Source organism: Salvelinus namaycush, chromosome 14, assembly GCF_016432855.1.
Source record: "Salvelinus namaycush isolate Seneca chromosome 14, SaNama_1.0, whole genome shotgun sequence".
NCBI classification, from domain to species: Eukaryota; Metazoa; Chordata; class Actinopteri; order Salmoniformes; family Salmonidae; genus Salvelinus; species Salvelinus namaycush.
Window position 1 is genome coordinate 19,097,272 of NC_052320.1, and position 22,574 is coordinate 19,119,845.

At 41.5% G+C, this 22,574-nt stretch overlaps 1 protein-coding gene across 1 annotated transcript; it reads left to right on the plus strand.

Moving 5' to 3' along the window:
* The first annotated feature begins 217 nt into the window (after positions 1 to 217).
* LOC120059233 lies at positions 218 to 17,702 on the plus strand. The gene is made up of 24 exons (XM_039008124.1): positions 218 to 361; positions 2,609 to 2,754; positions 2,934 to 3,156; positions 3,278 to 5,070; positions 5,646 to 5,817; positions 6,607 to 6,666; positions 7,639 to 7,706; positions 8,772 to 8,927; positions 9,550 to 9,633; positions 9,749 to 9,901; positions 9,997 to 10,104; positions 10,259 to 10,394; positions 10,641 to 10,751; positions 10,866 to 10,907; positions 11,040 to 11,119; positions 11,275 to 11,387; positions 11,495 to 11,763; positions 11,973 to 12,118; positions 12,309 to 12,399; positions 12,613 to 12,761; positions 12,928 to 13,013; positions 14,813 to 14,882; positions 15,281 to 15,399; positions 15,671 to 17,702. The coding sequence occupies exons 1-24, from the start codon at positions 232 to 234 to the stop codon at positions 15,810 to 15,812; spliced, it is 4,647 nt and encodes a 1,548-aa protein (XP_038864052.1). The 5' UTR covers positions 218 to 231; the 3' UTR covers positions 15,813 to 17,702.
* Positions 17,703 to 22,574: the final 4,872 nt, after the last annotated feature.

The following is a 22,574-nucleotide window of genomic DNA, read 5'->3' on the forward strand; positions in this document are numbered from 1 at the left end:
ATACTGTTGTCAAGAAATCAAAATGTGACACTGGTAATTACAAATTTGACCCAAGAAAATATAGGCTTAAATACAGAAGGATTGTCATTTAGTTGTTGGTGTATAACATTTGAAACCAGTACTTTTATAAAAAAAATATTACAGAGGTTCAAATGTTATATTTGAAAGAAATGCTATGACGTCCATGTGAAATGTTGTCTGTTTTTATGTCAGTTTTTAAATAACAGAAAAATGGCGACAAATGTGGACCTGGACCAGACCCCAGATGCCACTGCAGAGAAATGCAGCCGTTTTGAACTGCTGGACTGGCTCAATAAGACCCTGGACATCAAATTCACCCGGGTGGAGCAGATATGCTCAGGTACTGTCTCACTAGGTCACACAGCCTCATTTCTATGCTATAACAAGAATCCTAGAGCCGTCTACAATGCTTTTGTCATATAGAAAAACGTAGACTCCTGACACTTAGTGGACAGGTACCTTTCTCTCTAATGTCTGATGAAAAGCACATGTTTCACTATAGCAGGGGTCTCCAACCTTTTCTAGCATGAGAGCTACTTTTAAAAAATGTAACCTGTCGTGATCTACTCGTTATTTTCTAGCTTTTAAATAGGCACGTTATTTTCTCTTCCTCTCCCCTGCAAACTCTTCCCCGGGTCCAGTATGCAAGAGAAAGTAGTGCACCATGTCCTCTGCCATTTAATTGGCAGATATTGTGTTCGGTTTGTCTTTTTAAGCCAATAGTGACTAATCAGGAGTGGGATAATGTCAGTTTTACATTTATTAGAAAGTAGCTGGGAGCTTGCAGTGTCTGATACTTGTGAGATTTGATTATGACAGTTTGTGGTGGAAAATGTGAAAATTGCATGTACCTTCAGAATTGTTACTCATAGTTGGGCTGCGAGCTACTGGTAGCTCGTGATTGACCTGTTGGAGACTACAGGCTATTCTGTACTAGAGGTCGACCGATTAATCGGAATGGCCGATTAATCGGGGCCGATTTCAAGTTTTCATAACAATCGGAAATCGGTATTTTTTAGTATTTATTTTTTACACCTTTATTTAATCTTTATTTAACTAGGCAAGTCAGTTAAGAACACATTCTTATTTTCAATGGCGGCCTAGGAACGTTCTGCCTCAGATTTTTAACCTTGTCAGCTCGGGGGATCCAATCTTGCAACCTTACAGTTAACTAGTCCAATGCTCTAACACCTGATTACATTGCACTCCACGAGGAGCCTGCCTGTTAGCGAATGCAGTAAGCTAAGGTAAGTTGCTAGCTAGCATTAAACTTATCTTATAAAAAACAATCAATCAATGACTGTCATTGCTCCAATGTGTACTTAACCATAAACATCAATGCCTTTCTTAAAATCAATACACAAGTATATATTTTTAAACCTGCATATTTAGCTAAAAGAAATCCAGTTTAGCAGGCAATATTAACCAGGTGAAATTGTGTCATTTCTCTTGCGTTCATTGCACGCAGAGTCAGGGTATATGCAACAGTTTGGGCCGCCTGGCTCTTTGCGAACTAATTTGCCAGAATTTTACGTAATTATGACAACATTGAAGGTTGTGCAATGTAACAGGAATATTTAGACTCATGGATGCCACCCGTTAGATAAAATACAGAACGGAATAAACGTTTTGTTTTCGAGGTGATAGTTTCCGGATTAGTCAAAGGTATATGGTTTAGAGAGAAATAGTCGACACGTTATAATTCCTGTAATAACTTGCGGCTGAATTTGAAAGGGGTTCCTTCGTTATTTTACCGTTCATGTCTTCCATAGAGAATGTCTTGATCTACTTCAAATAAGGTCTGTTTCGTGCAGGCTTAAACCGCCTCGACGTTTTGATACCCGTGTAAATCTCACTAGGATAAGGTAACGTTTGTCAACATATTTTCATAAATCCACTCTACAATTTTTTTTTTATCTTCGCTTATATTTAGCCAATATTGATCAGAGTTACCTTGTCCTATGGATATCTACACAGTTATAAAATTGGCATGGTAGTGTAAGCCTACACGAAACACAGACCTTATTTTAAGTGAATCTAAAAAATATCCTATGGAATAAATGAAGGAACTGCTTTTCAGATTTTGCTAAAAGGTGTCATGGGAATTATGACTCGCACTTTGGTCGTCAATTCTTACCATGCCCATTATTAAAATAGGATTTCCTGCATATAGAAATGACAGTTTTTGTTTTCAACATTCATCACAGGTAACTTAAACTCTATTTTTATTCAAACAGTTGAGAGTATTTGTCTCCTAAGCAGACTCTTCAGTATCATTATCACTTCAGAGCTGTGTGCGTGTGTGTATTTATGTATTATATTAAGTTAAAATAAGTGTTCATTGTTCATTCAGTATTGTTGCAATTGTCATTATTACAAAAATGTGTGTGTGTGTATGATATATATATATTTAAAAACTTTTTTAAAATATAAATCGGCCGATTAATCGGTATCGACTTTTTTTGTCCTCCAATAATCGGTATCGGTATCGGCATTGAAAAATCATAATCGGTCGACCTCTATTCTGTACTGCTCTCCCTGGTTACTAGAGGGTCTTAAACGTCTTTTGTGTGGGTGTGGTGTGAAGGTTCCTGCTACTGCCAGCTGATGGACTGGATCTTCCCTGGGTGCATCGACCTCAGCACAGTGAAGTTCCAGGCCCAGGACATGTCAGACTTCCTCCACAACTACAATATGCTCCAAGCTGGCTTCAACAAGACTGGTGTCACCAAGGTTTGACTACACCCCAATTTGTTTCTGAAAATAAATTACTTACACCCATAGCTTTTTGTCCATCACATTTAAGTCAAGGATCTTTTTTACTGTACGTTAATATTTTATATATGGGCAGAGGGATTCTCCCTTAGTTTCTTTGTGGTATTTGCTTATTGTTCCAACTCCCTCCCCTTTAGCCTGTTCTAGTGGAGGAGCTGATAAACGGAAAGTTCCAGCCCAACTTCATATTCCTGAAGTGGTTCAAGAGGTTTTTCCAGGCTAACCTGGCAGGGCAGGTGTATAACCCTGTGGAGGCTCGCCAGGGCCAGGACATCCAGCCTGCCAAATTCCGCTTCCATTCTCCTCAGAGACTTCACCTCAAGGGCCGCAATTCTGCCAGCCGCAGCCCCAGTCAATCAGGTGTTCAGTATTTTACATATCATGGGTTGAAATATTATTTGTGCTGTTTATGACCTTATAGAAGATAGATTATTGTTGATCTTTTTGTGTTAATCAATTTGTGTTTTCCTTTTTTCGACAGGGGGGTTGGAAACCGACACGGATGAAGAAGCTTTAGGGAAGTATCAAAGGAAACGTATTATTTATGAGGATATATGGAATGAGACTTACTCCTGGGTGGGGGCTAGCACTCTGGGAGAGATCTATGCCTACTGCAGTCTGTGCGATCTTAACCTCAACATCTATCACTCAGGTCTATTTGACCTGAAGCGTCACTCACAGTCCAAGAAGCACCGCAAGCTTTCCCTGACTGCCAGTGATGGCACCCTAACGCCAGAGTCAGGGAAAAGCAGACAGGGCAGCTGCAGCGACCTTCCACCCTGTAGTGAGTTGGTCTTTCGCTTCATTCAAGCCAACTGTGTCTCTGGTCCCTCCGCGGCTGGGGACCAAGTGTCTAACAGATACGGCCAGTATGTCCTGGGACTACAGTACCCAGAGGACATAGTGTCTGCCTGCCAAAAGACTCCTTACTGCATATACATGTACGGAGGAGTGGTGCTAGGGCAGACTGACATGGCTTCTGTGGTTCTAGTGGGGTATTTTGATGTAAAGGCAGCCAGGCACTGCATCAGGCTGTTGGATGTTCTGCAGCCTCCAAATGATGACAATGCTGGAGAGAAAACAGCTGCAGCTCTGGTGGAGGACTTGGAGAGGTTTGGGCTTCCTGCAGCTAACCTCGCTGCTCTCTACTCAGATGGTAATGGTTCTGCCTCAGAGCCAATATGCTCACAACTCAGGGAACTCAACCCCAACATGGTGATGCTAAGTGGGCTGTATGGAGTGGCTGATGCAGCCTGCCATGCTGGGGTGTCGGAGCTCTCCACTCAGGCCCAGGAGCTTATTGTAGATATCTACTCCCACTACTCCTCCTGCTCCACCAAGGATGACAACCTGAAGGAACTGTTTTCCAGCATTAGCGGTACTGATGGCCTCACCCTTCCCCTCACCACCTGCTGCCTTAACTTCTGCATGTTAGTCAGGAAGGTTTTGGTAATGTGGACCGATCTCATCTCCCACTTCAGCTCCTGTAACAAAGAGGATAACATAGATAATAAGGCTAAGCTGATCTGCACACAGCTGCAGGATCCCAAACTCAGGGCTATCTTCATGTTTCTGGACCAGGCCCTAGCGCCCCTCCGTGTCTTCCAGGAGCGACTGCATCACCATGAGGGCTCAGCCCGGGCGGACTTGGTGCAGATCCTACAGGATGCCAGCGGCCTCCTGCGCTCCTATGCCTCCAGTTTCCTCCGTCCTCAAGCCGTCGTGCGCTTCCTTAAGGAACGTGACGCCTTTCTCCTCAAGACCACAAAGTTCCACCTGCCAGGGGCAGAGCTGAACGTGGGTGGGGCTGTAGTGGAGGACTTCCTGTGTGAGTCATCAGAGACAGGAAGTGAAGCCCTGCAGTTATTACAGGAACAGGCTCTGTCCTTCTACACAGCGCTCACAGCCAGCGTGGCGGAGGGGCTGCCTCTTAGTGACGGCGTGTTGAGGAGCATGGCCCAGCTACTGAGCCCTCAGGGCAGGCTAAAGGTCACGGGGAAGGCTGTGGGAGAGCTGGGGGCCAAACTGGGACTCTGCAGCTCACCCGAGGAGATCGGCCAGCTGAACAAGGAGTTCCTGGAATACCAGCTGGCAGAGGAGGGAGAAAACAGATGTGATGGAGGGGTCCAGAATGACTCGGCAGCACCCTCGCTGGAGAAACATTGGAGCACTGTGCTGAAGGCTTCTGGGTCGACCACCATCTTCAGGAAACTTATTTTGACCCTCTTAGCCATGCCCTGCCCCCCACTTGAAGCTCAGAAGGTCTTCACACAGGTATGTGAAAGATAAAAAGCATCACACACTTGTATGTCACTGCATGCCTGCATGGAAGTTATTGCGTTGGTACTGTCCCATTTATGTACTTACAGTGCCTTCGGAAAGTATTCAGACCCCTTGACTTTTTCCACGTTTTATTACGTTACAGCCTTATTCTAAAATGGATTAAATAAAAACATTTCCTCAGCAATCGCGCCCAGGCTCTGCAACAGAGCCTGGGCGCGAACCCAGAGTGTCTGGTGGCACAGCTAGCGCTGCGATGCAGTGCCCTAGACCACTGCGCCACCCGGGAGGCCCTTTCAGTTTAATTTTTTATTAGAAAAAAATTCTAAAACCCTGTTTTTGCTTTGTCATTATGGGCTATTGTGTGTAAATTGATGTGGGGGGAAAATGTAACCAATTTTAGATTAAGGCTGTGACCTAACAAAATGTGGAAAAAGTCAAGGGGTCTGAATACTTTCCAAAGGCACTGTGTGTGTGTGTGTGTGTCTGTGTCTGTGTCTGTGTGTGTGTGTGTGTGTGTGTGTGTGTGTGAGTATCTGCATCTATATTATTTGTGTCTGTGTTCTCAGGCTGTGGAGAATGGGGATGCTGCCCAGTTCGCTGACAGTGTGACAGACAGTGAGCTGGACTCCATTCAGGAAGTAGACCTTACCAATGATAGCACTCTCTCAGACAACATAAGTGTCAACGGGCTTGGCAGGAAGAAGAAAAGTCGAGGTCATTCCAGAAAGATTCCATCAGGTACGTTATTTCATTAGGGGACTGGGATAGGAATTTAATAGAATGTGATATAATTATAATAATTAAGTGTATTAATAATGTGTTGAGTAGCACCCACAAGAGCACTCAAATGCTTTTTTTAAGGTACATCTCCATTTTGGTTTAGCATTAGTTTGTGTGTGTGTACCGGTAAGCAGTTTACCACGTGGATTAACACATGAAAGGGTTAGCTTTAATGGGTTGAAATGCTCAGGATGGTGGCAGCTCTCCATTTTTGGGGTAGGTTAGTGTAGCATGAGCATGCTTCAGGTTTACATTTCTGGACAGTCTTATAGAAGTTGTTGTGTAAGTTTAACAGACTGAATAGACATATTTTTTGTTGTTGTTGTGAGAAATCATTATTGTTATTTAAAGGGGATGGTATTATCATAGAGGGGATGCTATTAACATACCATACCATTGGTTGAGTTAGCTGTAATTGTATGCCTCTCATATGAATTTCAAAACGTGTGCATGCAAATACCCTGACATGGGCTCTGTCACATATTAGAAACCATTTGTCATCATCTCTGCATGTGTGTGGTGCCCTTATCATTGTCTGGTATGCACAAGCCTTGAGAGCAAAAGTGCATTTTGACATGGCACCAAAACAGCTACAAATCTAATCATCTAATGTTGTAGTCATGATGGCATATTACAGTAGTATATGGGTTGTAATCTTACACTGTCCATTTATTCTCTCAGTGTTTCACATACTTCTATCACAGGATCCCTGTTTAATAATGGAAGCATCAATGTGTTGTTTTCCAGAGGTGAATTACCTTAATGGGACAGTGAAGCCATGCACAGTGCGGCTGCAGAAGATAATCAGTAAGATAAGATATTGACAGTTACTGAAGTTGATCATTGGTAATCATCTAGATCACTTAAAGGGGAAATCAGCAGTTGCTACATCCATATTTGGACTTATAAATGAATTATATTATATTATATAATTATATGTACCCATTGATTCCTGAAGAATATAACTTCTAAATGCCTCGTGAGCTTAATTCAACTGTATTTTCCTATCAGAACCCCAAAAATAAGCTTGTTTTACTCCAATGTTTGTAAACAAAGTAAATGTAAGCGAACACTGTAAAGCCTTAAAATGATAATGTTGATATCATGGATGGTCAGTCCTTGAATCCATAGACTTGTCTATGAATTTTAAAGTGGTTACATTTCTCCAGCTCCGTCCCTCAGATTTCTACTGAAACAGTGGCGGGGACGACACTTTGTTATTGTTTCAACTGCTGATTGACCCCTTTAAAGCCCAGTGCAGTGATTTTCCTGTGTTTTCTATGTATTTCCACGCTATGAGGTTGAAATTATACTGTGAAATTGTGAAAACGATAATAATGCCCAGTTAGTTTAGGAGCTGTTTGAAAAGACTGCCTGAAATTTCAGCCTGTTTTGGTTGGATGGAGTTTTGGCCTGCTTCTTCTTCTTTTTGACCATTTTAATTGAAAACAATCACTGTAGGGTACTTAAGAAAGTATTTGTTATTGAGATAAAAACAGCTGTATTGGACCTTTGTACTCCATTTAAGCAGTGTACAGGTGACACATTACCAGAGAATGCTTCACAATCCGCCTACTGCTCTTCCCATGGTTGAGGTTAATTCCATTTAAATTCAGTCAATGTAAACTGAAATTCAAATTTCCCTCAATGCTTTTCAATGAAACCCTGTCTCTTTAGTTGTCTATGCTCTGTCTTTTCACCTTTGGACAATTTCAGGCAAAACTCATGTATTTTCTGAATAAAAAATGTTATTTGGTTTAATACAATTTGTGTTTGTAGATGGACCAAAGAATGGGGACAATACTGTGTTCGTTGAGGATGATGTCATTTGGACAAATACTATGGAGGTAATGTTTAGTATTATTTTTTCTTTCTTTTTTAACCATATTTCATGTCTGGCAGTATTGGGTGAACCAATTCGACAAATATGGTAACTTAAGATTTAGCTACGTTATTGTTTTCTTGGGACTTTAGCTACGTTAGTGACGTTATTGTTTTCTTGGGACTTTAGCTACGTTAGTGACGTTATTGTTTTCTTGGGACTTTAGCTACGTTAGTGACGTTATTGTTTTCTTGGGACTTTAGCTACGTTAGTGACGTTATTGTTTTCTTGGGACTTTAGCTACGTTAGTGACGTTATTGTTTTCTTGGGACTTTAGCTACGTTAGTGACGTTATTGTTTTCTTGGGACTTTAGCTACGTTAGTGACGTTATTGTTTTCTTGGGACTTTAGCTACGTTAGTGACGTTATTGTTTTCTTGGGACTTTAGCTACGTTAGTGACGTTATTGTTTTCTTGGGACTCATAATCAACTTCGCATAACAGAGCTTCCCAGTAGAAAACAGACATAGATATTGGAGGCTATGCTTGTTTTTACCATGGTCTTACCTTGCTGTAGTGGGGGGGTGACAAATTAAACCCCAAATAAACTGCATGTGACAACACCTGACAATGGAAACAATATAATTCTTTCAAATCAAACAAAGCAAAGCGTTCATGGATCTTTTGTGTGCATGGATGTCTCCAAATCTTGACATTATGGTAAACGTTTCTCTACAGGCCTTGTTAAATCGAGGTCAGCAGTATGCCTAACTCTGCTGTTGCTTGTCCAATCAACCATTCTCTAAGATTTTACATTATTTGAATTCAAAAACCTTAAACTATGCCTAGAACAAGTGCATGCCAGCTTTTCACCCTGGTCTAACAAACTAACCTCATCAGTAGCTTTTTTATCTTTTTATTTCCATTTTTTTCATGTGGGTCTGTTTTATGGTTTGTAGTAGTGGGCTAGTTATTGGATGTGAGAAGGTGAGTGTGTGTGAGTGCTTGAATGCGTAAATGTGTGTGTGTGTGTGTGTGTGTGTGTGTGCACGATGTGTGTAATGTGTGTGTGCATGTGTGTTGTCCCTCAGGGCAACATTAGGGGCATTTATGGCTGGGAGAGCAGCTTACGCCAGAAGCCACAGGCGAGAACTGTATTTCAGGCTGGTGCCGGTGCTGGTGCCTGGGCCAAGCCACAGGTTCTTGACAACGACAGCAAAAGGGACCAGGAGTCCGAGGCTGCGACGGTAGGTACTCTCAGAGCTCCTACCTGTGATGGCTGGTGGGCAGAGATACCTGAGGACAGGCTCATTGTAATGGCTACGGTATCAAACACATGGATTAATTCCATTCCAACCATAACAATGAGCCCGTCCTCCTATATCTTCGCCCACCAGCCTGTAGGAGAGCCCCTCTGACCTCTGGCGAATGGGACAGTGAAAGGCGCAGTACTGTCAAAACAAGAGAACATGTATATTTCGTTATAAAGGTGTGCTTGGCTGTCATTGCCATATCATCATTTCTGTGCGTGGCTCTTGTGATTCGGCTTCTAACATTCTGACTTCCCTTCTAACACTTTTTATGGACATGGTAGTCTCACATTTCCTCACCTTTATCATTCTCAATACTCTGAAATTGTGCACCATGGTCAGCTGGATTGGGTTGCTTAAATAAATGCTGACAAACCAAGTACCAGAGTAGTGTATTACATGTAGAAGGAAAAAAATGATATTTACAATTGTAGTCACCCATTAAACAACCTTTCAAGTGTCTTTGTTTACATTTTTCAGGTTAATCTGTGAATGTGTTTGTCATTGTCTTCAGAATATTTTATCTGTGTATTCAAGCATAAATATTTTTGATTTTCAGCCCCTGAAGAATGAGAATCAAACATCAGCATCCAATGTGTCTACTCCGAGTCCCAGGGCAGCAAAGAAGGGCGTTGATTACCAGGTTCCTACTTTCACGACAATTAGTATCACAAATATTTGCTATGCATGGCAACATGCTTCCTTATCATGTAAACCCATGTGAATAACCCTCCATCTCCCGGGGTCTCACCCTGTAGGATGGGAAGGGTTTCCCCACTGGAGAGCTGGTGTGGGGAAAGGTGAAGTGCTTCTCCTGGTGGCCTGGACTGGTGGTGCTCTGGAAGTCCAACAAAACACCGCCTGTATCCATGCGCCGGGTAGAGTGGTTTGGAGACAGCATGTTTTCCGAGGTGAGGACTTGACTTGACTCGTTGTAAATAACAAGATTGATCTGCAGAACAGATTGATGTTTGATCTGAATCCTTCCTTTTCTTTTGTGTTTTAGATCTGTACAGAGAGGCTTCTGCGTTTTGCAGCTTTTGCGAAGTGCTTCTGCAAGAATTCCTATGCCAGCTTGCCCACCTACAAAGATGCCATCTACCAGGTCCTTGAGGTGGGGCTGGAATTATTTTATCACTGTATAACATTCTAATGTAAAGCTCTGTACATCACTGTTTGTTACCTTAACATATATATCACAATATTCCATACTGTATAATACCACAAAGCACCACATCACTCACCACTCATATTTCATGTCAATGCAGTTGGCTGGTGAACGCTGTGAGAAGTCCTTTCTTGCAGCGGGGAATAAACAAGAGGAGCTTAAGTTGATGCTGAACTGGGCCCACAGTGGATTCCAGCCCACTGGACCAGATGGGTTCAACCCCCCAGCCCCTGCAGGTATATGTGGTTTAGAGTGAAGATGCTCCTAGACGGTGATCTCCCCACAAATGGTTAAAGTTAGGATTGGGGGAGGGGAAGCTGACCAAGCTCTGTACCTAGGTGAAACTTCACCCCGTAGTGCTTTGTGTTGCTTCTATTATATTTCCACAACAGGGTAACACTTATTCCTGTGTAGTAACACTGTAATTACACTTGTATTAGCAGGTCATCTCAGTTTCTTTTTGTTTTGTTTCATTCCCAAAGATTTGAAGGCAGAATCTTCAGACTCAGCTCTGTCAGACTACCAACCCCCAGCTAAGAAGAAGTCTGTGAATAAGAACAGACCATCCTCTGGGAATCAGGGCTACAGCAGAGGTAAGTCCTATACCCACCGTAATCCATATTCATTAATGAGGGCATTATTTCTAATTATTCTGTCACTAAATAATTATATTTACATCAATTCAATTCATTTTTTGTTGTTCATAGGGGCAATGGTACAAGAGGTTATGAAAGGCAAGAAAATTGAAGGTATTTCGATTTCTTTCCACAGTAATTGTACTTTCTTGCTCTGTATTTCTCTGCGCTTTTGAAAGATGGCATATAATGGAATCAGTAATTTTACTATACTAATGTATACAATTAATTATTGTATCACCTCAGAATTCTGTTTATCATGTGGAACCCCCCAAATCCACACCTTCCACCCACTGTTTGAAGGGAGTCTCTGCCAGAAGTGTAAGGTAAACCAACTACGTCTTCCTATTCCTTTAATGACTGTTCAGTTTTTTTATGTAAACATAGACATGTTAGATAATGTCTGCTTATCATTTGAAAGATTGTTGACATTAATTACCCTCATCCTCATGGTAAAGCTGTCCCTTTGTAACCTTTACAGGAGAACTTTATTGAGACTTTGTACAGATACGACAAAGATGGCTACCAGTCCTACTGCACTGTTTGTTGTGCTGGCCAAGAGGTCATTCTGTGTGGCAATGCCAGCTGTTGCAGGTAAGCACTGTTCAAGAGTACATTTTCCCCTCTCTCTTCTTTCACTCCCATTTCCTCTTTTACATGCATATCCTCTCTGTCGTTCTCTCTCTCTCTTCCTCTCTCAGGTGTTTCTGTAAGGACTGCCTGAACTTTTTGGTTGGCGATGGAACCTTTAACCAGCTGAAGGACGTGGACCCATGGAGCTGCTTCATGTGCTTACCATCCCAGTGCAACGGATCACTCAAGCTACGGCCTGACTGGAGCGTGCGTGTTCAAGAGTTCTTCGTCAACAACAGTGCCCTTGAATTTGAACCCCACAGGATGTATCCCGCCATCCCTGCACATCAACGCAGACCCATCCGGGTATTGTCTCTCTTTGATGGGATTGCCACAGGTTTGTACATTCTCAATATGGGCTTTCATTCTTCTTGGGGAGATTGTTACAGATGAGTGATTGTGATGTGTTGTATGAGGGTGTATGCAATGGCAGGTGTTTCTTCTGTTATCTGACAGGTTACTGTGTGTAGAAAGGTCAGGGTTTGGTCTTTTTTAGGTGTGGTTTATAGTGTTGGATGGCTGTGTATGACCATTGTGCTCTTGCAGGGTACCTGGTGCTCAAAGACCTGGGCTTCATCATAAAACGCTACATTGCCTCTGAGATCTGTGGGAACTCGATTGCTGTGGGTATGATCAAACACCAGGGCCAGATAGAGCATATCAACGACGTACGCACCATCACCAGGAAACATGTGAGTTCAGCATACACACACACATTCATGTTAGAACACATAACACACACACTCCTATGGTCATTCTCTACAAAAATGTGCTATCTAGAACCTAAACGGGTTCTCCAGCTGTCCCCATAGGAGAACCCTTTCCTTTTGGAAACCTTTTTTCTAAGAGGGTAACCTTTGTGTGTCTGTGTGTTTGCTTTAGCTGGCTGAATGGGGTCCTTTTGACCTCCTGATTGGAGGAAGCCCCTGCAATGATCTGGCCTGCGTCAACCCTGCTCGGAAGGGCTTATTTGGTAAGGAACCTCCTGACTTCAAAGTAGAAAGAGTGCTTCTACGAGACAATGTAGAGAGCAAATGTCTGAAGCACTTTATCCAGTCCGTTTTCACATTGTTTTATTAGCAGTTAACAGAGTAGCCTACTGTTACATGTACATGCTTACCTTTCCATTGGCCTAGTAAAAGTGTTTTAATGGTGTTTCATTGGTTTTCTCTGTCTCTTTTTCCAGAGGGCACAGGCAGGCTGTTCTTTGAATATTACAGGATGCTGACCATGATGAGGCCAAGGGAAGATGATGATCGGCCATTCTTCTGGCTCTTTGAAAATGTGGTGGCCATGAGCGGTCATGACAAGGCTGACATCTGTCGCTTCCTTGAGGTAAAGATACTAGGTATTTCTATAAGAAGATGCTATTTCATGGTCAATGAGGCCTGTCTCTCTCTCCTTCTTTCACTCTCTGGCTCTTTCTCACTGTCTCTCTGGTCAATACATTTGGCTGTATGTTTGCGTATTCATTTCATAATGACTAATAATCTGTTTCCAGTGCAATCCCATCCTGATCGATGCAGTAAAAGTGAGCCCAGCTCACAGAGCTCGCTACTTCTGGGGAAACCTCCCGGGCATGAACAGGTAAACATACAGTTGAAGTCGGAAGTTTACATACTTAGGTTGGAGTCATTAAAACTCGTTTTTCAACCACTCCGCAAATTTCTTGTTAACAAACTAGTTTTGGCAAGTCGGTTAGGACATCTACTTTGTGCGTGACACAAGTCATTTTTCCAACAATTGTTTACAGACAGATTATTTCACTTTATCACAGTTCCAGTGGGTCAGAAGTTTACATACACTAAATTGACTGTGCCTTTAAACAGCTTGGAAAATTCCAGAAAATTATGTCATGACTTTAGATGCTTCTGAAAGGCTAATTGACATCATTTGAGTCAATTGGAGGTGTACCTGTGGATGTATTTCAAGGCCTACCTTCAAACTCAGTGCCTCTGCTTGACATCATGGGAAAATCAAAAGAAATCAGCCAAGACCTCAGACATTTTTTTTAGACCTCCACAAGTCTGGTTCATCCTTGGGAGCAATTTCCAAACGCCTGAAGGTACCACGTTCATCTGTTCAAACAATAGTATGCAAGTCCATGGGACCATGCAGCCGTCATACCGCTCATGAAGGAGAAGCGTTCTGTCTCCTAGAGATGAAGGTACTTTGGTGTGAAAAGTGCAAATCGATTCCAGAACAACAGCAAAGGACCTTGTGAAGATGGAGGAAACAGGTACAAAAGTATCTATATCCACAGTAAAACGAGTCCTATATCGACATAACCTGAAAGACCGCTCAGCAAGGAAGAAGCCACTGCTCCATAACTGCCATTAAAAAAGCCTGACTACTGTTTTCAACTGCACATGGGGACAAAGATCCTACTTTTGGAGAAATGTCCTCTGGTCTGATGAAACAAAATAAAACTGTTTGGCCATAATGACCATTGTTATGTTTGGAGGAAAAAGGGGGAGGATTGCAAGCCGAAGAACACCATCCCAACCGTGAAGCACGGGGGTCACAGCATCATGTTGTGGGGGTGCTTTGCTGCAGGAGGGACTGGTACACTTCACAAAATAGATGGCATCATGAGGGGGGGAAATTATGTGGCTATATTGAAGCAACATCTCAAGACATCAATCAGGAAGTTAAAGCTTGGTCGCAAATGAGTCTTCCAAATGGACAATGACCTCAAGCCTACTTCCAAAGTTGTGGCAAAATGGCTTAAGGACAACAAAGTCAAGGTATTGAAGTGGCCATCACCAAGCCCTGACGTCAATCCTATAGAAAATTTGCGGGCAGAACTGAAAAAGCGTGTGCGAGCAAGGAGGCCTTACAAACCTGACTCAGTTACTCTGTCTCTGTCAGGAGGAATGGGCCAAAATTCACCCAACTTATTGTGGGAAGCTTTTGGAAGGCTACCCAAAACGTTTGACCTAAGTTAAACAATTTAAAGGCAATGCTACCAAATACTAATTGAGTGTATGTAAACTTCTGACCCACTGGCAATGTGATGAAATAAATAAAAGCTGAAATAAATCACTCTACTATTATTCTGACATTTCACTTTCTTAAAATAAAGTGGTGATCCTAACTGACCTAAGACAGGGAATTTTTACCCTGATTAAATGTCAGGAATTGTGAAAAACTGAGTTTAAATGTATTTGGCTAAGGTGTATGTAAACTTCTGACTTCAACTGTATAAACAACTAACACATAGACACATCCCCATACTTCTACACACACACCTACTGATAAACACTAACACATGCACTCTCAATATCATGTTGTTTTTCTTATGTTCAACTCATCTACATGAAGTAAAATATCTTTAAGATGGTTTGGCAGAGAGTTCACTCATCTGTATGTGTTTCTCTCCTTAGACCTCTAGCTACCTCTCTGGATGACAAAGTGAACCTGCAGGATTGTCTGGAGCTTGGACGCACGACCAAGGTAACACTAATACGCTCTTGCTTCTAGATGGTTTTATAATTCAGTTGCGCCATCAGTACTTCACTGGCAAGAGAGGTTGAAGTTCAGATTAATTCTAATGTACACTGCTCAAAAAAATAAAGGGAACACTTAAACAACACAATGTAACTCCAAGTCAATCACACTTCAGACACAGCAAACCTTTATTGTCAAACAGTGTTGCCTCCTAAGTGGACAGTTTGATTTCACAGAAGTGTGATTGACTTGGAGTTACATTGTGTTGTTTAAGTGTTCCCTTTATTTTTTTGAGCAGTGTATATTTTCAAATGTATGAATGAGTTTCTAGCATCAGATGGGATGTCCATATTTGAGACATGGTTAAAGATATGATTGTTATCTGTCTGTTCTTTCCCTTATAGTATAACAAAGTTCGTACCATCACCACCAAGTCCAACTCCATCAGACGGGGGAAGATGGGGCCCCTACCTGTCGACTTTAATGGCAAGGAGGACACCCTTTGGTGCGCAGAGATGGAGAAGTAAGCCTTTATTATTGAGAGTAAAAGGGTAGGGGTGGACAGCATAGAATATAGAAGTGATTACAGTGTAATTACATTGTTTTAAGTTGTTATAGTTACCATTATTCTTATACCATGACTGTTCATGGATACAGCTCTCACTTGTCAATGGTCTTATAGTGTGGAAGTTAAGTGAATGTAATCTGTAATTTCTGCTACAAATACACTTACCCTCAGGTTGTTTTGACATTGTTCTAACATTTTCCACGTTATGTGATTGACCTTCCTGCAGGATCTTTGGCTTTCCCAAGCATTACACTGATGTCAACAACATGGGTCGGAGCCAGCGGCAAAACGTACTGGGCCAATCATGGAGTGTACCAGTTATCAGGCACCTCTTCGCGCCACTCAAGGACTACTTTGCCTGTGAGTAGGAACCTCACGTTCCTGTATGCTGCACTGTCAACAACAACAGCAACATGAAATGGCTGATTGTTGGAGGGGAGGATAAAAACAGTATACTTATCCTCCCCTGCTTTTCAGCAAATGAAATTATCTTGTGTTTATCAGACTGACCTCAATCATATTAGTCTTTTTGTACCACTGTCTGTATTGTCTGTTTTTTATTTGTTTTCAGTTAATGAGCAGCTGTTTCAATGCAGTGTGGTCATATAATCACAGTATTCCCAGAATGCACTGACACTTTTTGGTTATTTCGGTTTGTCTGGAGTAGTTCACATTTGTCAATGATGGTGAGGTCAGACCTCAAACCCTGCCCACTATCTACCTCAATACTGATCTGTGTCTTAAATCTGCAGTTTTCTGTATTTCATAAAATTTTATAAATAGTCATAAAATCATATTCACTTGTAAATATGACTGAACCTTCTAATGTTTTGTTACTTGTTTGGAAAAAAAGATCCTCTGAGAATTGAAAATCTGAAATTCATATTCAAACTAAGGCAGAAAATGTGCCTCGAGTGTTTGTTTTGTATTTTAACTTGGCCAATATTCACCATTGTTACTCTCTCTGTGGTGCTAGAGTATGTTTAGGTTTTTAATGATAGAGTTGGTCACAGGACACACATTTTGACTTACATTGTTTCACTTGCCATTTATAGACTTTAATTTGGGTGATATAGTCAAGCATGTGGATACTATATATACCTGCATGCTTATTTTCTTCAAAGAAAAAGTTGCTGAAAGCCAGTCCTAGCAGCTTTGATTTAAATAGTAAGCTGTGTACATTCTCCCTCTCTCTTGGAGCAATGGGCAGAGGAACGGTTTTAATTGCAAGTGCCTACTAAACAATTGTTTAAAACCCAGGAACACATGTAGAACTATTTTTCTCCTGTAATTATTATTAATTCTTTACTATTTCAAAGGGAGCTGGACAAAGCTCTGACGAAAGGAATACATCATAAACGTTGTCTCGTAATCCTTTCAGTAAATCAGACAGGCAGCGTGTAAGTTTGTGAAAGCAACTATTTTAAAATTCCCTTGTATGTTCTTAGGGTGTTGATGAAGGTCACATGGGGGGCCTAGTCATAAAATACCCACTTCGGTTTCATGCCTGTGTTTGACGTGTGCTGTTATGACAAGTAGACTGTGTGTTAAGTTGAAGTGATGTTTTAACTCCAGTGTTCTGTTCACCTCTCTCAACAAGTTTGTTGAAATATACCACAACACAACCATCTTTCATAGAACAACTTGAAGTTACTCTACATTCTGAAATCATAAGTACTGTTTGTCATTTGGGGTTATTGAGATTCTTAACTCATTATCAGTTTAGTTTTGAATCCTTGTTCCCCTCCAGCATCCATACCTTCCTCTCATGCTGTGTGTCAGTGTGGTGAATGACATCAAACTTCTCTTAACTCAGAGAGCGAACACATACTCGATACCAAATGTGTTTTTTCTTACCATTTCTGTTTTTAATAAGCACCATCAGTTGAACACCGTCTGGACTGTGATTTGCGTACGTAAGATGCTGGCCTTATTAATTCGTTTTTTTAAATGAAACAAAAGGAATGAACAATATCGTTCTGTGTACTGTGTTTTAATAATACTTTTATACCAATACCTCAAATGTTATGTTATTAGGGTCTTCACTAGACTCCTGTTGGTGCTATATTATGCAATTGTTTTCTTATTTTCTTGCATGGTATGTTTAATATTGGTCAGGTTGTATAAAACATGTCTACTTGTCCACAGACTAGTTTAATGTATAGTTGTCAGTCTCATAACCCCATGTAAAGCTTTTGTCCCACGTTTACAGTTGTGTTAGAGATTAGAAATAAACTTCCCAAATTGTATTATTTGTAGTTTGTCCTTGTTGTCAGTCGGTTAATTTATTGATTTTATATTATAGTGTGTGTGCGCTTAAAGCTTATAGGTGGTCTCTGGGACCATAGCCTATTGTGTACACTCCAAGCCTGTAGGTGAAATGTGCTATTGTGGTTTTATACAAGGCCATATATTAATCTTAACCTGAACAAAGAAATGAAACAGTGGTGTGAAGAAGATCATGTAAGAATAATAGTGGATCAATATATTAGTAATACGTTGTATTCTTGTTTGGCAGTGTACACAGATGGTTTGAAGGATCCCATTGACATGACTACAGGAACAGGTGTATTTATTCCTGTGTTCAATGTTTATCTATGCAAGATATTAACAAATAATAGATCGGTATATTCAACAGAAATGGTCGCAATAATTGTTGGATTGAAATGGATAGAGGATGTGCAACCAAGAAGAGTATAAATATGTATGGATTCTGCATCAGTTTTGTGTAGTTTAATATCTGGAAAATCAGAGCGAGAGGATTTATGGTTTGAAGTAATTACAATTTTGTTAGAATTACAAAGAAATGGTACAGAGGTTTTGTTGGATTCCTGCTCATACAGGAGTCAATGTAAATGATATAGTAGATACTGTATAATTGCAAAGAAAGCAATGTAAATGAATAAAGTGGATATGCAGGTGCAGCTTGGTAGAGGAGAGGTTAAAACATTGATCTGAAAGACTGGGTTGGATTGCTGGCAGAGGCAATAGGATGCAAGTTCTAAGGGGATAAATTTTTATAGTACAAGGAAAGCTGTATGGGCGGTAACCTAGTGCCATGTAATGGGAACAGAAGGGAGGAAGTTATGTTGAGTAGGATGAGATTAGGGCATATGGGATTGAATTCTTTGAAATTGACATGATACTGGAATATGTGATGGGTGTATGGTAGAGGAAACGGTTGATCATGTATTATTAGTCTATTGTGAACTGAATGATGTATAAAGGGAGAGTTTGTTTGATAGGGTGGGGGGGGGGGGGGGGGGGGTTAGTGAGGTTTGTAGGGAGCGCCACACTGGAGCTCCCCAGGGGTGCGTGCTCAGTCCCCTCCTGTACTCCCTGTTCACCCACGACTGCATGACCAGACACGACTCCAACACCATCATTAAGTTTGCAGACGACACACCAAGACATAACCAAGACTAAGGAGATGATTGTGGACTACAGGAAAAGGAGGACCGAGCACGCCCCCATTCTCATCGACGGGGCTGTAGTGGAGCAGGTTGAGAGCTTCAAGTTCCTTGGTGTCCACATCAACAACAAACTAGAATGGTCCAAACACACCAAGACAGTCGTGAAGAGGGCACGACAAAGCCTATTCCCCCTCAGGAAACTAAAAAGATTTGGCATGGGTCCTGAGATCCTCAAAAGGTTCTACAGCTGCAACATCGAGAGCATCCTGACTGGTTGCATCACTGCCTGGTTCGGCAATTGCTCGGCCTCTGACCGCAAGGCACTACAGAGGGTAGTGCGTACGGCCCAGTACATCACTGGGGCTAAGCTGCCTGCCATCCAGGACCTCTACACCAGGCAGTGTCAGAGGAAGACCCTAAAAATTGTCAAAGACCCCAGCCATAGACTGTTCTCTCTACTACCGCATGGCAAGCGGTACCGGAGTGCCAAGTCTAGGACAAAAAGGCCTCTCAACAGTTTTTACCCCCAAGCCATAAGACTCCTGAACAGGTATTCAAATGGCTACCCGGACAATTTGAATTGTGTGCCCAACCCCCAACCCCTCTTTTTACACTGCTGCTACTCTCTGTTTATCATATATGCATAGTCACTTTAACTATACATTCATGTACATACTACCTCAATTGGGCCGACCAACAAGTACTCCCGCACATTGGCTAACCGGGCTATCTGCATTGTGTCCCACCCACCAACCCCTATTTTACGCTACTGCTACTCTCTGTTCATCATATATGCATAGTCACTTTAAACATATCTACATGTACATACTACCTCAATCAGCCTGACTAACCAGTGTCTGTATGTAGCCTCGCTACTGTATATAGCCTGTCTTTTTACTGTTTTATTTATTTACCTACCTATTGTTCACCTTAATACCTTTTTTGCACTATTGGTTAGAGCCTGTAAGTAAGCATTTCACTGTAAGGTCGACACCTGTTGTATTCGGCGCACGTGACAAATAAACCTTGATTTGATTTATTTTATTAGAAATGCTGGGTTCGGTAGCTAAGAGTGGCGCAGCGGTCTAAGGCACTGCATCTCAGTGCTAGATGTGTGACTACAGACCCTGGTTTGATCCCGGGCTGTATCACAACCGGCCGTGATCGGGAGTCCCATAGGGCAGCGCACAATTGGCCCAGCGTCGTCCGGGTTAGGGGAGGGTTTGGCCGGGGTAGGCTATCATTGTAAAATAAGAATTTGTTCTTAACTTACTTGCCTAGTTAAATAAAGGTAAAATAAATAGAATATACAGGTAACTGCCCAAATAAAGGAAACACTTGAGTAAATGAGGGATACAAAGTATATTGAAAGCAGGTGCTTGCACACAGGTGTGGAATTAACTTCCCATCATGCTTAGGGTCATTTAAAAAAAAATGCGTGCCCATTATTTTGTTTACCAGGCTAGAACAAGAGATCTGTGACTTTTGAAAGAGGTGTGATTGTTCGCACACATTTGGCAGGAGCTTCAGTGACGAAGACTGCTCAACTTGCTGATGTAACACGATTTGCCATGGTGTGTTCCCAGGTGTGTTCCGAGAATTTTCAATCACAATGATAACTAACAATCAATAGCTTTGACCAATCCCCGAGGTTTGTAAGACCATGGGTTTAATAATAATAATTAGTGTGAAGGATGGTTTTGTTCTCTTTTAACATAAATATATGCCTTATAGAAAAAGGACATGTTAATCACAAAACATAGCGTGACTGCAGAAAAGCTGTTGTTAATCTAGGGTGTCGACTGTGCAAACCACAAGGTTGAGACAAGATGGAAAAATGCTGAATAACAAGAAAACAGGAACTGAGGAATATGTAGAAACCAACAAATCAGCTCAATCTTCACAAACACCATTCCGGACATTTGAATCCTGAGTGCTGTGTCTGGGCACCATCGATAGGCTAGCAAGTTTAAACCACGCTAACCCTCTACTGTGACTGGCCAACTCTAAAGTTGGAACTACCTCTGTCACAGTATAAAAGAAGATGTCTGTACTATTTCAGTCAGTTCTCTGCTTTACCCTGCGTGGTGATACAGTGAACCCGTATATACGAAAATTGCATTTACCATTTATCACTTGTGTTAAATAAATATAATTAAAGTATATTCGGTGACTCAATCACATTTGATCCTGATACCAGATTTGATTGACGCAACCTTTTACATTAGGCAAAGACTCAGCTTATGCAAAGGTTAGTACAGTTTATTCACGAGAACGTTCTAAAGTCAAGAATGCAAACAGTCTTTATAACACACACAAACAAGTTCAAATCTTAAGCTACGCCTTGCTCAGACAGTCAGTGTGTTTCCACTACACAGATACATTGTTTAATCTGCAACATGTTTCATAATTTTCTGCAAGCCTAACAGTTTCTCCCCTCCACTGGTGGAGACAGCATATCCTATAAGGAACACAGTATTACAACTTGTCTGTTGATAGCTTCTCTTATCATTTGTTTCCCACTTGCACCCTGCTTACATACTAAAAAGGAACAAAAGGTCCTTGTTCTAATTCTGACTAAAACTACACACATCAGATTATAGTTTTATGATTCTAATACATTTCATACAATTATATGGTGTCAGAGTTGAATTATTTAATCATTATCTTTAAACATAAATTATTTTATCAGGTGTCAACCCAATTGAACACTTAGGGGAGTTTCTGGTACCACGCCTGAAACAGAGTTTTCCACCACCATTAACAAAACACCAAATGATGGAGTTTTTTGTGGAAGAATGGTGTCACATCCCTCCAATAGAGTTCCTGACACTTTTCTTGCAGCTCGTGGTGGCCAAATGACCTATTAAGACACTATTGGTCTTTCCGTTATTTTGGTAGTTACCTGTAGTAGTAGTAGTATAGGCAAAGATTTGTATAACTAACTCAAGATAGACCAGAGCCTGTCCTTTCCAATGGGAGCACATGAATTAGAGGGCAGAACAAGCGAGGAGGTGGGCAAAGCCAGGCACGAGCTAGTGAGATGCTATTCATGTTCTAGCATTTATTTGCATATTTCCGTTAGGGAACGCCTACTCTGAAGTGCGCGTGTGCATGAACTCAATTCGCCCTTGCGCTCCTTCTAAACAACGCAATTTTTATAAACTTCGGCAAATGGTAAAGTCAACAAAACGCAGTCCACTGTTTGTTACAGATTCTAGTTTTGGAAACAGAAAACTGTATGGAGATCAAATGTTTCATCGATGAGAAAATGTTCGTAATGTCGGCTAAAATCCATCTCGCTCCATTTTCTCCCACTACCCGCCACTGGGCTTCCTCTCATCACCATATTTGGTAGTGAATAAAACACCTATCAGATGCTTCACATGTATAAAGCAGGCAAAATATCTGGCTCATTGTTTCCTCTGTGGTGCATATATAGGCCGTGACCGGTTTCACACTCCTGTACCATAGTTGGCAGTGTATGTGCCTTTCAGTTAGTTGCGATCTTTTTTTTACAGTCTATGGTTGCGATCCCTTAATACATTTTAAAGAAGAAGACGAGTTCGTGGGGAAGATCTCATTTGTAGCCTCCTCGCGTCCTCTCTCGGCTCTCCGAAACTCATTGGATGAGAAAGCCAGAGGCCCCGCCCCTCTGACCTTCTCCTCCAATGGGTTTTGAGAAGGAGACGAGGACGCGAGGTGTTCAATTTGAGA

Excerpts from the sequence above, each read along its gene's own strand:
- LOC120059233 (XM_039008124.1), top strand. The coding sequence starts at position 232 with ATGGCGACAAATGTGGACCTGGACCAGACCCCAGATGCCACTGCAGAG. Across the intron at positions 10,395-10,640 it reads CAACCCCCCAGCCCCTGCAG|ATTTGAAGGCAGAATCTTCA; the intron begins GTATATGTGGTT and ends TCATTCCCAAAG. Across the intron at positions 11,120-11,274 it reads GTCTCTGCCAGAAGTGTAAG|GAGAACTTTATTGAGACTTT; the intron begins GTAAACCAACTA and ends TAACCTTTACAG.